Source organism: Cynocephalus volans, chromosome 16 (genome assembly GCF_027409185.1).
Source record: "Cynocephalus volans isolate mCynVol1 chromosome 16, mCynVol1.pri, whole genome shotgun sequence".
Lineage (NCBI taxonomy): Eukaryota > Metazoa > Chordata > Mammalia > Dermoptera > Cynocephalidae > Cynocephalus > Cynocephalus volans.
Genome location: NC_084475.1, coordinates 43,084,377 through 43,104,320, shown reverse-complemented (window position 1 = coordinate 43,104,320; position 19,944 = coordinate 43,084,377). Strand labels below are relative to the sequence as shown.

The 19,944-nt window shown below is 33.6% G+C and overlaps 1 protein-coding gene across 3 annotated transcripts in view; it reads left to right on the top strand.

The window, feature by feature from the left end:
* LOC134364391 (zinc-regulated GTPase metalloprotein activator 1A) overlaps positions 1-19,944 on the top strand; it is a 43,368-nt gene that overhangs the window by 20,622 nt on the left and 2,802 nt on the right. For 2 of the 3 annotated variants that reach the window (XM_063080290.1, XM_063080288.1), the window contains 6 exons: positions 1,498-1,584; positions 4,246-4,290; positions 9,164-9,220; positions 13,057-13,108; positions 19,632-19,700; positions 19,792-19,857. In XM_063080290.1, coding sequence (XP_062936360.1) covers positions 1,498-1,584; positions 4,246-4,290; positions 9,164-9,220; positions 13,057-13,108; positions 19,632-19,700; positions 19,792-19,857 — 376 coding nt within the window. The remainder of the gene's footprint in view (positions 1-1,497; positions 1,585-4,245; positions 4,291-9,163; positions 9,221-13,056; positions 13,109-19,631; positions 19,701-19,791; positions 19,858-19,944) is intronic. The other variant, XM_063080289.1, reaches the window with a different exon arrangement.

Below are 19,944 nucleotides of genomic sequence, written 5' to 3'. Positions count from 1 at the left end.
ACTGTCTTTCACAGTAGTTCATTTGATTTCAGTGTTCACTGTTATTCATAACAATTGAGGAACAAATATGGAAAGTCTTAATTTGTCATTTAAAAAATTTTTGATTTAAATCCTTTTATTTTCCAAATTGATGTGTTTTTAAACTTATAAATATTTAAATTAGTTTGTCTATCCTAAGCAGATAGATTACAGTCACAAAATATGCTGCTGGGTTTAAGAGTGAGGCCCCCTGGGATTTGCTACAGATGATCCAGACATAGATGATAAAGACTACAAGCAAGCAGTTGATTCCCTATTATTCTGGAGTATGGTATTCTGTTGTTTTGTAATCCTGCCTAAACACTGCATTTGATATATTATTATGATTCAAATTAGAATTAAATATTTCTGTAACTTTTTTCCTTATGAAAATATATTTATTACAGAAAATATAAATAGCCAAATAGAAAATAGCAAAATGTTATAAAAGCCAAAAGAAAATTAAACACAGAAGTCCTCCAATTTAAAGATTGCAACTGTTTATGTTTTGAGATAAGTACATTCAGTTTTTATTCAGATAAAGTCCTTAAACAAAAATGGGATTGTGATGTACATATTGTTGAAACCTGCCTTTTCAGTGAGTTAAAGTTAATTTGGTTTTGAGAATTTGGTTGTATTCTTTGAGATATTGCATTAGACTAGGATTAGAAGCAAATAGTCTAGTGATTAAAATTTCCTGAAGAACTGAGGAAAATTGAAAGAACCCTCAGCTTTACTACTCCTGATAATAGATAAATAGAACTTAATTACAATAATCTGTCTTGTTAAATAACATTCTGTCAACTGGATTCTTCAACTTGAATTTCTGTGTATCTATTTTACAGAGATAATGTATATTTGTAGTGATGAAGAAGGCATTTGTGCAAGATCCTGATATATCTTCTGAAGTGTAGTTTTTTTTTTAAAAAAAAACTAATGTAATGTTTAATGTTAAGTGAAATTGTTCTTCATATTTCTTTGAAAATATGGTAACTATTACAAGAAATATTTTAGTAAGTAGACTCTCCTTAAATCTGTCATATTCGGTATCTGAACTTGAGTTGACAGTCATCCTTTTGATTGTAAACTGTTTTAGACTTATCTTTGTAACTCCAGAGTAGCAAGTGAAAGCACTTAGTAAATACTTTTTTGAATGAATAATGGGAAGTCTGAGTTTATATAGTGATGAATACAATTCATCCATGGTATCTGAAGAATAGATAGATTAAGAGTAAACTGGGACTGGTCGATTAGCTCAGTTGGTTAAAGTGTGGCCTTGAAACACCAAGGTCAGGAGTTTAGTTTCCCATACTGGCCAGCCACCACAAAAAAAAAAAAAAAAAAAAAAAAGTAAACAGAATCACTACTTTAGAGTACTATATAGTTCTTAACTGACGTATTGATCTGAATGAGGTGTTTCTATTTATCTTTAATTTTTAACATTTCTCTTTGACATCTATTCTCTGTTTGCTATTTTAGGCAAGTTGCTTTGGCAGATATCATTCTTATCAATAAAACAGACTTGGTTCCAGAAGAGGATTTAAACAAATTAAGAACAACCATTAGGTACAAAATTATAAGTGTGTTGAGTACCTACAAATCCGAAGTGTTCTATACAAATATTTTTACCATAACCATTGCCCTGTAGAAACTTAAGTTTCGAGGTTGAGCTGCCTCAAGACCATTAGGGAATCACATATGTTATTGTTGGCTAATTGTTATGTAAATAGTAATATATAAAATTATTTCCCATTGCTTGCAGAATATAGTTCAAAATTTGTAGACTGACATTCAAGGTCTGATTTCAACTTTCTTTTCCTGTCTTGTCTTTGACTCTTTCCCAACATGAAGCCTCCCTAACTTTACCCAGGATGGTTACTTTACTTTTCCATGGGTGTGTCTTGCTAGATCCCTTTATTCATAATGTGTTCTCGCTCTGCCAATCCCTAAATTTCTTCTTCATCTCTGTTTTTTAATATTTATTTTAGCCGTTTTATTTCTGTAGAGCCTATTCTCCACCTGCCTCCTCCCCCCACACCATAAAGCCTTCTCTGACTCAGGGGGTCTCATTTTTCCCTGAATTCTCAATGACTTTATGTCTTCCTTAACTGTCAACTGTACCTTTGTGCCTTGTCTTCCAGCTTGCTTTATTATCTTCAGTATCCATGGCCAAGGCTGATCAAACATAGGACAGTATGAATGATACTCAAATATGTGTTACATGATCCAGCAGTCATTTTACTGACTGTTCTGCAGACTCCCATTCTTTTTGAAAACAAAGATGGACTTTTCAAATGAGGTTAGAGTTCAGGGACTTTGGAATTATTTTGTTAATACCCAGACTAATAAATGCCATATGAAAAGAGACAGTAGCTTTTATTATTGGTCATCTTTAATGGATGCAAAGCTTTGTACATCACGGCTCAAAATTGCTATTTTTAGTATTTATAACTTCTGTTAACAACAGATTTTGAATCTGTCATGTCAGTTCATATAGTATATGTTATAAATTGAAGCAGTAAAGGTAGGGCTTGTAAGTACATTGTTTGCAATGATTAATGATTGCAGAAGAAAGAAATTCATACTTTTCTTCATATTTAGTCTTACTTTTATAGTAATGTCCTTAGACTTTAGAAATTATAATAATGTCTCCATGTGGAGGGTAGGTAATGTTGCATAATGTTTAAGATCATGGACCTTGGAATGTGCTTGGGTTCTAATCTTTGGTCTGTTTCTTACTGTGTTCTTAGAGAACGTATTTAACCTTTTTGAGTCTCATCTGTAAAACAGGAATAATACATATCTTATAAATTTGCTTTGAATATTACGTGAGACAATGCTGGTAAACTTTGTAAGTGCTCTATTAGCTATTATTATCGTTCTTATAATGTAGACTTTTTTTTCTTAGCTTACGTAGTAAGTTCAAGTTACAGTGAATAAAAAAATGGAAGAAAGAGAAAGATGGCTGATATTTTTGAAAAGTCTAGAAAGGTAAAAGTGATAAATGGAGATTACTTCTTTTATTCCTTTTGACATTGGTATTCTAAATTTTGTTTCTCTTTTCAAAATCTTGTGCACCATTATGATTGTTAGGAAGAACATAATCTATTTAGCAAACATTTTTGGCATTAAAGGAGTGATTATTACTACTTGGTTTATATATCCCCATATTGACTGTCTAAGCTGGATCTCTGAAACTGACAGTGTTGACTCTTGGTCAGCCTGTTGCCAGCCTGTACTTTACAATATGCCAGAAGAGAATTTGGAAGAAGCAGTTTGATAACCAACAGGTCTTTCAGACTTTTTACCTCCATTGTACATCAGACTTGTGACTGATTCAGAATCGTATTTGGGGAGTTGAAAGAAGGTAAACATGTTTGAGAGGAAATAGCCATCAGATTACAGAGTACATTCAAAAGGGAAGGTTAAAAATGTTGTAAAATATTAAAAGAAATAGTAGAGAGCCTTACCTCAGAATCGTTGCATGTGGGAAGCCTTACCCATGAGAACAAGCTTGAACAAGTAGCAGATATCTCGGGCAAGTAACCCTGAGGACAATGGAATTAATGATATAAAGATAAATAGATGAGGTGCACAGTATGTTGAAAAGGATTTAACCAGTACTTTTTGGTGCCATACAAAGGGAACCATATTTCATTATTTTAGTATCAGAAGAGGGAGAACAGGCATAATGGGCTGAGAGCTTTGTTAGGGAACTGATGTAGTTATTTTATAAAGGAACCTGGGATTTGTGACTTAGTGTGAATACTGAGGAGAAGCTGGGGTCAAAGCCACTTGTAATCAGGTTTTTATTCCTAGCTATTTCCACAATATGTGCCTGGGGAAAAAACTGTCTATCAGTAAAAATTTTGAGTGCCTACTCATTTTAACAACACTAGACTTACTAGCACTTTATGAACCACTTTTTCTAAAGTGAAGAGTCTTTTTATAAATCACAAAGTAGCCCCTAGTCTGTAAGTTGTGCACATTTTTGCATATCATGTTTTCCTAATGCATGAGTGTTATATACCTGATTTATGGTTTGAAGGAAAAGAAGAGTTAAACTATAAAAAATGTAAGTTTTGTTTTTCTATTTTTAATTTTTTTCTAGCTCCAGATATATTTGTGTATGCTTATTTCCTGTTTTAGATATGTGTTTTGTGTGCTTTTTAAAAAAATTAACATTTACTTTTTACCTTCTCTTTCTCATTTTTAAATTTATTTCAGATCAATAAATGGACTAGGAAAAATTTTAGAAACACAGAGATCAAGGTACTTTTAAGAAGCTATTACTAATACTAGCAACAAATAATTTTAGTTATTAATAAACATTAAGTAATTGATAAATACGCTTGATTTTAATATGAGAAAATACAGGTGTATTTAAAAAGGGAACCAAAAATATTGTTTTGAATGCTCTTTATAAATTAGTTTGGCATATTTAGTTAATATATTTTCCTCTCCTTGTAACTAAGACTACAGAGCTATGATAACACTGTGTAACTGTGCTTTTGCTTAATGAAGAAGAAAACAGTACTTTCAACCATTCAAGAGGGTAACTCAGTACAGAAATCTGAAAAAGTATACTGAGGAATCTTATCTTAATTTGAGGTATTTAAATGGCTTCTCAATATTTTAAAAACTTTCTTAGCATTTCATAGTTGCAAAAAAATACATCATGTTAAAATAACATGGAATTTTTATGTTTCTGATACATTTCTTTATTAAATGTTGACTTCCATTTCCTTTGGCTTCTCTCTTTTTGCTCTGTTTGTACAGATATGCATTACTGAACAAAATAGATGTTCTCTTTAAACAGCTGTAAAATGTATTTTTGTAGATTGAACTCTGTTTACCATTGAATATGATCATGATTTCATAAAATTTCCATAAGGGGTATTTTATTAAGCTCATTTTTTGGTGAGAATGGCTCAGCAGCTGATAGACCCAGCATCATGCAGCCAGCAACTCTGAGGCTTGCAGCTGGCAGTCTAGTGCCACCCAGTCCCTAGTTGAGAGATTCTTTTCTTGAAGGACAGCAGAGGCCTTAGCTGAGTAGCTCGTCTGCTATGGCAGAGATTAGAGGTGCTGACAGACTACCATTAAGTGTTAGGCAATAATAGCAGCAGCTGCTTATATGCATGTCAACAGCTGGGGTACTAATTTGGTATGCATTCTCAGGAGCCACTCATCCGCCAGCAGAGGTAGCAGAAGAATGCCCCTAGTGTAAGTCCTCTACAAGCATACACCAAATGTGCTCCCTGCATTTCAAATTCCATTGTAGAAAATCTAATAATCTAACTCATGCCATGAGCCATTCCTCAGTGTGTCATCTTGCTTTTGCATTCTATGTTTCCTTCTTAATTATTTTCTTTACAAAAGACACACCAACAACTGCATAATACTTAAATAAGCTTTAAGCAAAGTTTTAAAAATCATATCTGTAAATAGCTTTGTTTCTGTCATAGTAACATTTGTTTAGTTCATATTTACAAACATCTTAAAGTTATTTTCTTCTTTTGTTAGATTTCATTTTGGAAATAATGCATGTCCTGAATAAAGGTTTTATCTTGATTGGTTTATGATGTAAAGATTTTGTTTATTTGACATTTTTAACATTTCTTTAATTTGCTCTGTTATATTATAGAACAGTAAACATCCAGTGATTAATTTTTGTTACTTCAAATGGATCAATGAACAAGTGAATAAAATCTTTTTTCTTCTGTTTCTTCAATATCTGGTGTTTGCCAGTGCATCTGAAAATCTAGGGACTTGCTGAAACAGTACTTCCCTGCTATGAAAACTGAAGTTGAATCAGATTCTTTTTCAGTGTAGATCAAACATTCATAGTAGAATTATTAATATTGGGTCATGAATCTTATGTTTCATGAGAAATATTTATATTTCTCAAGATTCCTTGAAGCATAGCAACTTGAACTTCCCTGTTTAGAAACTAGAAATTTGGTTTTTAACAAAATAGTTGAAATCACTCTGATAGAAGTTTTGTTTTATTTTTTGCTTTTTTGTTGTTTTGTTTTTTAATTTAAACCCTTTCCTATTTTGTGGATGACAAATGCTGACAATAGCAAAACTGCTATAAGCATGAATAGAAGAAGGCTCACCTTGAGTACTTAAGATTAAGGAATAAGAATAGTGTGTAGCGTTGTCTGGTAAGACTGAAGTTGATTTAGAGGCAAATGGAAGTTTTAGTGGACCACATAGACTTCAGCGGCAGGAGTGGAAGATTAGAAGACGTGCCATTCTTATTTTCTCTGGCCTTTTTTAAATTTTAGAGATGTAAGTGGACTGAACAGAAGTCAATAATCAATTCAACAAACTATTTATTGAACATTCTATTGGCTGCTGGGGATTTTATAGCATGTTGAGGATACAAAGCAATGTATTAAACATTATTAACATAACAGGAATATTAAATGCACAGGGTACTATAAGAATAGGAAGATAGAGGAATGACTACTGAACTCTTCATGAAGAATCTTGAAAATTTTGGCTAAGAAGGTGATGATTGACCTGAGTCTTAAAGAATGAATAGTTTTTCAGTTGGACTAGAGTGGGAATGACTTTCCAGGTATAAGGAAGACTTTGTATTCCAGGGACCTGTAAATATTTTAGAATGGCTAAAAGAGGTGGCGTTACGTAGCAGAGAGAAAAAGTGGTTTGACCGAGGAGGTAGAGAACTTACCACAAGGTGTTTGGATGCCATGATGCATTGTTTGGATTTTTCTCCTGCAGGCAACAAGGAGTTAGTGAAGGATTTTAAAAGCAGTATGACTCTGGGAGGTGGATGCAATCTGGGGCTATTTTCTGAGGTACAGGACATACAGGAAGGAGGAGCAACTTGGGAGGGGTGGTGGTGTAAGTAGATTTGGGAAAGATGATTAGCTCAGTTTTGTAAAATATTTTCAAGTTTGAGGTGCCACTGGCAAGGACCTTTGGAAACTTAGTTCTAGAGTTCATGGCTGAGCTATTGGTATCTAGAACTCGTATACCTGGAATTGGGTGGTGCATCCTGTTTGTGAGACTCACTGTAGTTTGAAAAGACGATTACTTAGAGTGTCCCTAGAGTAGCAGCTGCACTCTCTTCCCTGCCTTGGAGAGCCAAAACCTTCTTCCTTTTCCTTCTCCTGTTCCTGATCTTAGGCTACTTAAAGCAGTCTTTAGACATAGGGAAAGTTGAAAGTAGCTATTCATAGGAAAAAGATAAGGTACTCCTGATATAGATCATTCAAGAAATTAGGAAAAAAAAATGTACTTTTGAAGGTTTTTTTCCCTCTTTTTGTTTACTTCATTCTCCTATTCTGGTTTTAAATGATGGATTGGTCTTTTTATTTATTTGTTTGTTTTCTATTTTAGTGTTTTGGAAAAGATCTGCTGTTTTTATCTCCAAAGGAGTAAATTAAATACATTCGATGTCATGGAAATTAGTTTTCTGGTCATATGCTTTGAAAAAGTGAAGAATTTCTTTTTCATGGCAGTACTAGATTTGGGGAAAGTTCATAGAAACTTTCATCTGGATGTTTAGAGGTTTTCCTCTTTTACTCTTCGTTGAGAATTTGGTACAGAGTATAATTTGTTGTACATTTCTGTTATTGATCCTGTCTGTATGGGAAGTATCAAAAGAATCTGGGTTTAAAGCATAATTATCTCTAAATGACATGTATTCTCAAGGACACTGTCACAGTGAAACAGTAGTTTATTTAGTAGTTTGTTTCAAACGGAATTTGATATTCACACAATTGACATGTGAAACTTTATTAAACTTTAAGCTATTTTGTAAAGTGAAGATAATAAACTTAGGAGGAGACTGCATTCGTTTGTGACCTGTCAGTATGTATATTTGTTTAGTTGTGAGGGTGAAAAAGGAAATATTTTTAATATTAAGACTTTGGTCCCTTAGTGTAAATTGATATTCAAAAATTTCTTCATGGGACCTTTATTTCTTTGCTTGATCATTTTCCTAATTCTGCACATCTAGAATGTCCAGAATTTGAAGTGTTGTTTACAGTCTATTAACACAGACCTTTGGAGTATTCTTTTTTGAATAAGATGAGAATTTGTCTGTCTTGTGCCAAGATAAGCGTTCATAATCTAATAGAGTGTTGTTGCCACAAGTACTGAGTATGTGGTAGACCGCTGAGAATGAACAAAGCAGGCACAGCTGGTCAGTCCTCAGTTAAAGGAGGTGTGTTATTTTACATGTTTGTGCATTTTAAAGAAATCTCGAACCTGACCAAGTTTTTGTTTCCCTTGTGAGAAAATTTCATAAATGTTTGGCAAGCTTCTGGAGTCTAATTTTGAAATTTAATTATACTTTTGTCATTCTGTCTTAAACGTTCCTTCATTTTAGCTTTCACTATGGAGAAATCACTGTGCTGTTTTATGGATTTATTTTAAAATTGGAACTTAATCGCCAGTCTTTATAAATTTACTTTTGTGTATTTAAAACAATTGCATTCCTAATAAGATCTAATTATCACTAATTCTGTGAGAAATAATGTCTATTCAGATAGAGCACTAACTGGGGAATTTCTGTCTATGTGCAATCTCATTCTGAATGAATGAAATCACACAACATAGAATGAATTAATATTTATACATTAGTTGTTCAGTTCCTTGTATTTTGTATTACATGTTATATCATGGGAGGGGGAGTAAAAGAAATGCAAAAATCCCAAGGGTATTCAAAGTAATACCTATACTACTATGTTATTTTCGTTTGACATTTCTTTTGTTTCATCTTTTGAGTCATAAGCTGCTTGGAAAAGTTTCAGTTCTTTAGCTGATGAGGGGGCTATAAAAATGCGTTTGAGAAGCCCATAAATTTTAGAATTGAAAATACAGTTGAAAGTAATAAAACAACTACAGTTTGTTGAAGCAATAACTAAGTAATTTTCTGCCTTCATCTTATGCCATTCACCCATTTTTATGAATTTTATGTATAAAAATGTTTTACAATAGCCTTTTTGTTTCTTGCCTGTCATTTTTATGTATTTTCCAAAATAATATAATATGCTGATTAGTCTTTATGCCGACGTTTTTTGGCAAAAGAGTTGTAGAGATTTTTTCCTAATTGGATGTAGTTCGCAGGAATTCCAACTGTTCACATTGGTTTTCTTTCTTTTAGAGTTGATCTCTCTAATGTATTAGATCTTCATGCCTTTGACAATCTCTCTGGAATAAGGTATATTTGCTATATTTTGGTTTTATTGTAATGTCCTTTTTATTCCACAGTTACAGAAATGATTTACACAATTGCACCCTTGATTTAAACTTCTTGTCATTCATTTGGCATACAAGACCATTCTTAATAATTATATTCTTGAAAGTTTTGTTACTTGGTTGTTTGGAAATCACAATGCATTTTCCTATAGAAATTATAGTGTAAATGATAGTCAACTTTAGAGACTAATTGTTGTTATTTCTATGCTAACCACTGTGTATTATATTCTTTCAATGGAAAAATACATGAAATACATATAAAATTTTATCTTGTCCTCACACAAACACCTTACTTCCCCTTCCTTTAGTGATGGATCCGTTTTCTGCCTCTTTCTGGGGGGAATCTTTTTGATAAAGAGGGGAAGAAATTATTCATGGACATCAGTAGTATCTTTTTTTTTTTTTAATTGTGGTAAGAACGTTTAACATGAGGTCTACCCTTTCAACCAATTTTTAAGTGTACAATACAGTGTTGTTCACTGTAGGCATGATGATGTACAGGGTATCTCTAGAACTTATTCGTCTTATGTAAGCGAAGCAGCTCTCCATTTCCTCCTCTCCCCAGCCCTTGGCAACCAGCATTCTACTCTCTGCTTCTATGGGTTTGACTATTGTAATTACCTGATACAAGTGTAATCATAAAGAATTTGTACTTCTGTGACTAGCTTCTTTAACTTAGCATTATGTCCTAAAGGTTCATCCACATTGTCACATAGGGCAGGATTTCCTTTTTTAAGGCTGAATAGTATTCCATTTTATGTATATACCATACTTACTTTATCCATTCATCTGTTGGTGAACATTTAGGTTGTTTCCACTTCTTGGCTATTTCAAATCATGCTGCATGAGTACCTTTTTAAGTCTCATATATGTCCATGCAAGATTGTGAGAATGGACCTCTCTGGACATTTTGAATTAGTGAAGCTATTTTACTTAAGGGTATGCATGGTGGGTGGTTCTATACTTGAGAAGCCCAATTTCCATTCTTATATATATTTTCAATTTTGCCTTAGCCATGTCTTTAAAAACTAATTTTATTCTCAACTAGTTTTTGTTCCCCCTCAGTCTCTAGTATTGTCCACTTTAAAAGTAGCATCTAAAGTAACATGTGAGGATAGGGCATGATAGTGTTTTATTAGACCTCTTTTACCTTATAAATTGGAGAATTTAAATTCGCATTTAGTTTCTTAAAAAAAAAAAATGTTTGGAATTATTTCAGCACCTAGAAGTGTGGGATAGGTAGGGCAGTTATCTTCTTCCTCAGTTTGGAAACTGAAACTTAAAGAGGTAAACTTGAAAGTGACAGTCATTCTAGAAATCATTTCAGTTGAGAGCTATTCATTTTACCTGTAGCCTCTGGTGTTGGACCAGCACCTTTTTAGGTTAAATGAATAATGGGTTAAAATTACAAAGACATTTCTGGGGTACCTGGACAAAAATCGTCATTTGCCTTTTCAGTTCCAGTTAGGAGAAAGGTGGCAAAGTTTGGCACACCTGAATTACATGTGAGTGATTCCTATTTTTTAAAAAAATCCTTATAAATTATGTAAGGTTAGAGTGCCTGCTTTTGCTTTATGGTAGAAATAGGTATATCCTTTCAGGCCACTCCTGTACAAAGTTGCAAAATCTCCCTCCAGCACCCTGACCCATTTTCCCTGATGTCAATTTCATGTACTACACTAAGTTTTTTCATACAAAGCTTTTATGTTTCTAATTTTGAAATGAAGGGCCCTTTAAATGAATACAGCCCTTAGCATAAACTTGGTTCGGTCAATTAAAAATGGTCTTTTCTCCCTTCTTAGTTCGGGCTTTACTAGAGAGATAGGTTGGTTGAGGCTGTCATCTAATTGTAGGAGCATAACCTCTATCTTTTACTACCCATTTCTAAAATGACCAGAAATCTAGTCCATCTTATCCCTTATCTTGCTGATTCTTTTCTTCTTTTTATTCCAATTAATACTATTTCAGCAGTTAGCCAGGCTCCCTTTCTCTTATCCTCCCCATCTGGCTTATATATAGAGCTATATTGTTTTATTTGAGGCTATGGACAGTTTTGATGGTTACAGATCCTGTGATACATTTAAATGTATTTACAAGGGGTGGGGGTGAAACAATATTGCTTGAAATTCGCCTTTTTAAACTAGTTTATCTCTGCTGGGTCTAAGACCTTGCAAATTGGTTGTCATTTAATATGTAAAACGCTAAAATATTTCTTAGTTGAAATCTTTGTTTATTCCCTTTATGTATTTTATTCCTAAAATAAGAATTACAGTGTGAAATTATTTCCCACTTTGATATTCAGTTTTTGTTTTTCCTTTCTACTTATGTCATTTGCTATAATTTGCTGTTTCTTCAAAGCATCCAGTTCTTTATAAAATTCTGAATTTTTACTTGGAAGAAATAGAAAAGATGCTAGTTCCATCTTATTATGAAAAGAACTGAATTATTGTTTTTTACAAAACATAATGATTTATTTACAGAACACTAAACTATTTTAAACTTACACACTTTATTAGAGACAAAAATTTAGTAGAGACAAAAATTCTTACAGGATTACAAGTAAGCGTGCAAAATGGGGATTTTGATTCATGGATTTCAGTTTTTCGTATTATATTCTTGACCACTACAATAGATGGTACTTTCCTTTTTTTGTACAATAGAGAACAAATTAAGGGCTAAAAATTCTGAGGCTTATTAAGAACTGCATTTAAATGTTCATTGTTAAATTTTTGACTTTTTGCTTGCATATGGAATTTTAGGCATTGTCCAACAACATTAAATATTGAACATATGGAAAAGGCATAGGCATTTTCAAAAATTTTCTAACTTAATCTCCTTCTACATTGGATTAAGAGCAGTTATAATGCTTTAGTGACACTTAAAGAAGTAGCTGTTTAATGTGATCCCACCACTATAGATAAGGCCTTTGCATAACTTTTTTTTGTGCTTAGCTGCTAAACAGGAGAATCATTTCCTGAGCAACCAGCTGTGAAGGATTTAATTTGACATTCTCACTACTAAGACCCCCCAGTGAGACTAATGCCCTCCAACAGTTCCTACAAGCCCTTTCTCTTTCCTAAACTTGCTGTTACTAATTTACCCCTCACTGTTCTTCAAGGCAAAACATCTGCAAGGTTTTAAGTCCTTTTCCCCCTCCCATCCTATCTCCATCAGTGTCTAAATGTATGCTACAGTTGTTATGGTTGTAATTTGTTACGCCATGTTGATCTTTTTGCCCTTTTCATATCAGAACAATGCATTTTTAAGATTCTGATTTTTTTTCTCTCAACTGGTAACAGACTATATAGAGGGTTTATATTTATGGATAGCATTTTTTTTTTTAATAAGTAGATATGCTCAAGAGAAAACATTGATAAAGAAAAATTTACCATTCTAACTTTCTTTAGATACTAGCATTATTTTCATATTAGGAAGTATGGGGAGAATTAAGAAACTTTGAGCAGTACTAAAATGGTTATGTATTAGACCTGTTAGAATTATAAAGAAATCTCCTGACTTTTTTAACTACACAAAATAGTGTTGCTAAAAGATCAGTTTTTCTCTTTATTGTGTGTATATTTATGTATTTGAATGTGTGTGTATTTTTAAGAATTTTTTTTTAAAACTTAATCTGCCAGCTTGTCTCTATGAGAATATGTGAACAACATGTAAAAGTATAACTATGAATAGATTTATTTATGGAAAGTCTCTTACTTAGCTTTGTGACTGTAGGCAGTGTATAAGGTTAAATCAGAAGTTAACTTTTTATCGACCTCTGAATTAATTAGTTGTTCTCAGTTTGCAGAAAAAACTTCAAAATGTGCCAGCAACACAGCCTCACCTTGATCAGGTAAAAAAAATCTTTAAAAATGTTTAAAAGTGGTTTCTTCAACTATGTTGACTATATTTGGGGGTTAGGACTGTTTTATTAGGACTCTTTCTAAAATGGATTTTTTTTTTTTTTTTTTTTGGCATCTGGCCCATACAGGGATTGAATCCTGGATCTGGTGTTAACTGCACCATGCTCTAACCAACTGAGCTAACCTGCCAGTCCCCCTCTAAAATGGTATTTTTGAACTGTGCTGATAGCTTTTAGAATTTTGAATGCTTTTGAGATCATCTAATCCAGCCTCTTAACACATAATAGGAATTCACCAAACCAGAGTTGTTTAGAATCTTAGGAAATAATGCTTTCTAGTTTCTCTATTATGCAGGTCACTCAGAATATCTCAATCAGTTCTTATCATTGTAGTTACTACTTAAAAGCAGCCTGGGGGTTCTGTATGCAGTGGATTTTTAACTACATTGAAATGATTAAGAAAAAGTCTTGTATAAATATGGCTTATTTAAATAAAAATTAACTTTGAGTTTTGCCTTCAGATAGCGCTATATATTGAACTCCTTAACGGGTTTTTCATGCTTTAAAATTCTAATCCCCAAGGTAAATATTTATATGCTAGGAACAAACTAAATATATTTTCATTGTACCCAGGTTGCTGTTAAGCAGGTCATAGATGATAGAGCTGCTCCATTTAAAACACTGTGAGAGGGAGGATGTGTGAGTGAGCAGTGTGCCTTGTCTTCCCTCTGTCTGTAAGCCATCACTCAGTTTTTGAATCATTCTTAGTTGTAATCACACCATTATGACAGCAGCCACTTGTTCATTTGTCTTCATTTTGGCTCATGTTTATGCAGTGGGGAGCTATACTACCTTGTTTGTGGCACCTTTCTCTGAGAAACTTACCTTAATAGAATATTTATCTTCACTTATCTTAAAATGAGTAAATGAGAGAAATAGAAGTCCCTGGCAGTAAAAGTTTTGGGAAAAAACTGTTTATGATACTCAATATCAGTCATAAAGATGAACTTGAAGCACATTCTTATTGAGCTTTTGGGTGAAGGACATCATACCAGGAGTCATAAGGATTAAAAGATAAAGAAGATGTAGAACAGTCATGCTTCGGTATCTATGGGGAATTGGTTCCAGGACCTCCCTCAGATACCAAAAGCCATGGATGCTCCAGTCCCTTATATGAAGTGGCACAGTATTTGCATATAACCTATGCACATCCTCCTGTATACTTTAAATCATTTTTAGATTACTTATAATACCCACTACAGTGTAATGCTGTGAAAATAATTTTTAGACTATATCATTTAAGGAATGGTAAGAAACAAAAATCTGCATATGTTTAGTGCAGAAGCAGTTTTTTTTCTTACTATTTTTGATCCATGCTTGGTTGAATCCATGGATACAGAGGCCTGACTGTACTCACTTATAAGAACCTTTATAGTTGCCAATGCCAATGCCGTAGTATCTTGAATGTACCCCTATCATGGCATGTATAATCCCTTGTAGTTTGGGTTGGAATGCTTTAAAAAAAAAATTTTTTTTATTAGTCTGTAACTTCCTGAAATATAAATTCTTCATTGCTTAGCACAGGGCCTGGTATGTGGTAGGTGCTTTATGAATATTTGTTAAAAGAGTGAATAACTGTGATTCTCAAATGGAGGTGTAAATCAGAATTATTTATGGAGCTTTTTAAAAAAAAACTGGATACACAGTAGTTCCCAGCTCTTAAATCTCTAGGAATAGGACTTGGGTATGTGCATGTTAATGTGTATTTTTAACATTTTATTATGGAAATTTTGAAAGATATACAAAAGTAGAGATAATAGCAAAATGAACCTCTTATATGCATCACCCAGTTTAAATAGTGTCAGCATTTTCGATTTTATTTCATCCTCCCATCATTTATTTCACTGTAGTATTTAAAATAATTTTTTTAAAGTAGAAAATTTCAGATATTCATGAAAGTATAATGAACCTGTATGTACTCATCACCCTTGTTGGAGGGTATTAAAGCAAATCCCATACATGATGTCATTTCACCAGTAAATAGGTCATGTCTGTTTTTTTAAAACCTCTACAGCAGATTCTGGTGCACTTTCCTGCTTTAGATATATAAACAGAGGGCAAAATATAATAACACAGACAAAGGTATAGCACAGAGGTATGAACAGTCTCATTTGGTTTAATGGATCTGAGTTGTAGAGAAGGAAATACATCTTTTGCTCACCCATTACTAGGTTCATGGCTGAGGCACCTGTAACAGAAGACACATTAACAAGAGAAAAGCATACAAATTTGTTTAATATACACTTTACACGAAATGGGGGCTTTCATGAAGAAATGAGGACCTGAAGAAATAGGTAAACCAGTGTATTTTCAATGCTGTTTGATATAGAAGTGGATAGTCATGGAGAAATATAATTGGATAAAAAAGTATGATCTAATGGTAATAAACTGGGAGGAAGTTAGCAAGGCCTGTTTTTTCAGATTCTTCTCTGTGACCCTATGGCTTCAGAGATAGGGATGTTCTTTTCCTCCAGGTGTAGGGAGATTCACACTGTAACCAACACTACTTGAATGAGGGTCTTATGACCTGCTTCAGGGGAAGGTAGAAAATCCTTCCCAGGTTTTATAACCTGCTTCAGGGAAGAGCATGGGGAAGGTGAGAGTAACCTTCCTGCTTTGCTGTTTTCTTAAATACCAAAGTGTCATATTTTGGGATAGTATGCCCCAAATCCCATTAGGGACTTCATGAAAAGTAGTAGTTTTTTGTTTGTTTTTGTTTGTTTTTGTTTTTACATAAAATAAAGCATGCAAGTTTTTAGTGTGTAATTCAATGTATCTTTACGTATATTTGACCTATATATCTATTTGTGTGCCCACACAAGTAAATATCCTTGTAACTACCACTCAGGTCAAGATATAAAAGATTAATAAAATTGTACAGTTCTTTGCCCCTTCCCGGTCAAAGGAGTAACTGCTACTCTGACTTAAACACCAAAAAGTAGCTTTTAGAACCTGGTAGAATTTTCTTGACCGGGAGTAGTAAGGGAAAGAACAATCCAGATGTTTGAGAGTAGGGGGGAATGTATGTTCTGGAAGATCAGATCTCTAGTGCTGGAGTCTTGGTGGACTGTTGGTACTAGAATCCTGGTCTAAAGGATTGGGCAAAATGAATTCATGCTGTGCTGTCCCATCAGCAATACACAGGCTGAATTGGAGTCAGAAGACCAAACAGGAAGATAACATGTGATGAGGGCCTGAACTGTGTTGGTTACAGTGAGACTAAAAATGGAATAAATCTAGAGCTGTTTCACAGTAGACATGCCTGGGTATGCTGTCTGGTATGGATCAATAAAAAGAGGGAGGAATGACAGGGAAAAAACCTAGACTGACTAGAGGATCCTAGAAATAGAGAAATCTGGAAGGCAAAGTGATTTGGATGAAAATGCCATATGCTCACATTGTACCTGGTGGCAGGATATCATAGAGTTATTACACAGGCAAAGAGGAATAGAGAGCTGGAGTGTGGAGATAACAGATTTCAAGTTTAAGCATATTAGTGGGCTTAGTGTTCCAGATGAAGAAAACATGTAGAAGTTATTGCATACTAGGTATTTGCAAAAGAGTAAAAAACTGAGAAATAACCCAGTAGGTTAATGAAAAGACAGACCAAGTAAACAAACTTTGAGTTACTCCTAAATTTTATTTTAGAGGCAGCTCCTTATTGTGCTTTAGTTTTTGGAATTATTGCCTCACTTTTCTGCTTCTGTGTTTTCAGACATTATTAAAAGAGACTTAATTTTAGACTCAAAGCAAAAATAAACCCAGGGTAAAAAAGTCTGAAATGGATAATACCTAGGACATTCTATGTATGTGTTATTAAAGTTTTATTCTTGAATAATATTTGATGCAGCTCTCTATTTTTCATGGATTCCTTGTTCATTCCCCATAAGGAGGACCTGGGTTTGGAGGGTGGGAAGGTGGAGGAGAAAACCCAAGTGGCAGTCTATGCTTGGTTTATTATACAAGCCAGGTGTGAATTGTGACCCTCATCTTCTGAACTGGGGATTTACAGATTTCATATTCTGGACTTTTCTAAAGTGAGAAGCATTTATTGGTATTAAAAAACTCTAGTTCTCTGAGCCCTGTGATACATTATCTGAATTTTAAAAAACTTTTTTGTCTCAGACTAGTGTTAATTGTACCCCTTAAACATAAGTCATATATCTCTAAGCTGCCAAAAGCAAAAACCATTATAAAAATCTTTAAGATTAAAGCAATAGGACTGTATTGAGTCCTATATTGAGACATTTTCAATATTAAAATCTAGGTTATCCAACTTGAATAAAATACATTTTAAGCGTTTTATAGGCCAAATTACTATCTTTTGTAACTGACAAATTGTGTTTTATTTGGCAGCTTTTTCTATGTGTTTCGATTTGCCGTATATTTGGATTTTTAGGTATTTGCAGTGATTTCTTTAATGAGGAAAGAAAATGATTGTCATTTTGTTTAAATGCATACTGTTCTTACCTTAAACTCTAAAAAACAGTTTAGGGCCGACCCGGTGGCGCACTTGGGAGAGTGCGGCGCTGGGAGCAGCGCAGCAGCGCTCCCATCGCCGGTGCGCTCACTGGCTGAGCGCGGTGCGGGCGGTCACAAAAAGTATATTCTGCAGTTTAGAAGCAGAATATGTTATTAAGATTTCAAAGTAAGTCTTTTTTATTGTGGTTAAAAAACACTTAACATGAGATGTACACTCTTAACAAAATGTTAAGTGTATAATATGGTATTGTTGACGATATGCAGATTATTGTACAGCAGATCCCTTGAACTTTTTCATCTTGCTTGATAAAAACTGTACCCATTGAACAGCAGCTCCCCATTTCTGCCTCCCTCTAGCCCCTGGCAACCACCATTGTACTTTCTGTTTCTATGAGTTTGACTGTTTTAGGTACCCGATGTAAGTAGAATCATGCAGTATTTGACCTTCTGTGATTGGCTTATTTCACTTAGTATAATGTCCTCAAGGTTCATCCATGTTGTAACATATGACAGGATTTTCTTCTTTTTTAAAGCTGATTAATATTCCATTGTATGTATGAGTGTACTTCAAGAAGTTCGTGGAAAATTCATATTTTAATTCTATTTTTTCACAAACTTTTTGAAGTACACTCATATACCACATTTTCTATATCCGTTCATCCATCAGTGGACATTTAGCTTGTTTCCACCTCTTGGCTATTGTGACAAGATAAATACTTTTAATTGTCTCACATGTTAAAGTCTGACATGAAACTTTTTTTTAAATTGACTTGTGCTTCTCATATTTGGGCAAGAAAGCACTTTCTGCTTTTTCTGTTACTAGCAACAGTGGAGACTAAATGTCAATGTATTTGAGCTTAAATTGGTCTTTAATACTTACCTTTAGCTATTCTCTAAATTTGGATTTAAAAAAAAAACAACAGTTCTGTTCTTTTCCTATTTTCTACTATAAACATATATGGTTTTTAAATGGTGGGTAAAATTGCTGGGCCAGATATGCAGTTCTAGGAAGTTACACAAAGCTGTGCTTTAGTATGTTCTTTCTGCCTGTTTCAGCCATTTTGAGTTTGGCTTGAGCATCTTATTATCTAAGATAGGGTTTGTGTTTTTATCATGTTACGCTTAACTCTTGTGTATTTTCATCACCAAGTTTGAAATTTTGGATTATATTGTCAGATGGAGATTTGGATTTTAATTATGTGACCTGTTAAAGGAAATCTCAAGCTTCTGGTTCTTTAGAATGGACATTGTGAGGTATATCAAGATCAAGAGGAAAAATAAATCTCAAAGCTAATATTCCATAAATGATGATGTCAACCTTCTAAAGCCAAAGATGACATTATACGAGTACTGTCATTCTCATCTCTAAAAACTCTTCCGCCCTTAGCACATGCTTGTTTACTTACAGATAAATCGAACTTTTCCTTTGTATTTATTTTTCCAAGAGAACAGAATTATACTTTTTCTTTTGATTTTTACTCCTAGCTCTGAGTAGTTTATTTTTCTGAGCCTCATTTCCCCCAGTTTATAAAATGGAAAAAGTTATCTTTACTCCTCCCCAGGACTGTTGGGAAGAGTAAATGAAAAGATGAAATGAGGTGGCCCAGGCAAAACTCAGTACATAGTCAGTACACTATATGTTACATTCCTTCCTATTGCTGGAAATCTGGGAAAGAATGAATTAAATAATGAGGGCCCTTCCATGGGAGATTTTTGTGTAAATATTTTTTTTTTTGCACGAAATAGTATTTTGTGTAAATACTAAGCCATTGATCAACCCCATTGAACATAGAAAATGGAGTTGCTAATTCTAAAAACCACATATATAGTGAGAAAAATATAATACCTGATGTATATCGTTAGGCAATATAAACTTCTATGAATATGCTCCTTTTCATCTTAAAACTTGTGGTTTTAAAAATATTGACATTACTATAAAAAATCAGTATTGATTATTTCTCTTGGTTTACAGAGTATTGTTACAATCACATTTGAAGTACCAGGAAATGCAAAGGAAGAAAATCTGAATGTATTTATTCAGGTGAATGCAATTTTTAAGTGATTAATGATTTATCAACTGTTTTGTTACATAGTTGTTGCTTGGTCTTATTAAAATATGTCACTTGATACAGAATCTCCTGTGGGAAAAGAATGTGAGAAACAAGGACAATCACTGCATGGAGGTCATCCGGCTAAAGGTACAGTATGCAGTTTACCACTGTAGACTTTTGGACAAAGTCCTTTTCTTCTTATATAAAAATCATATTTGGTCTTAAATAGATTTA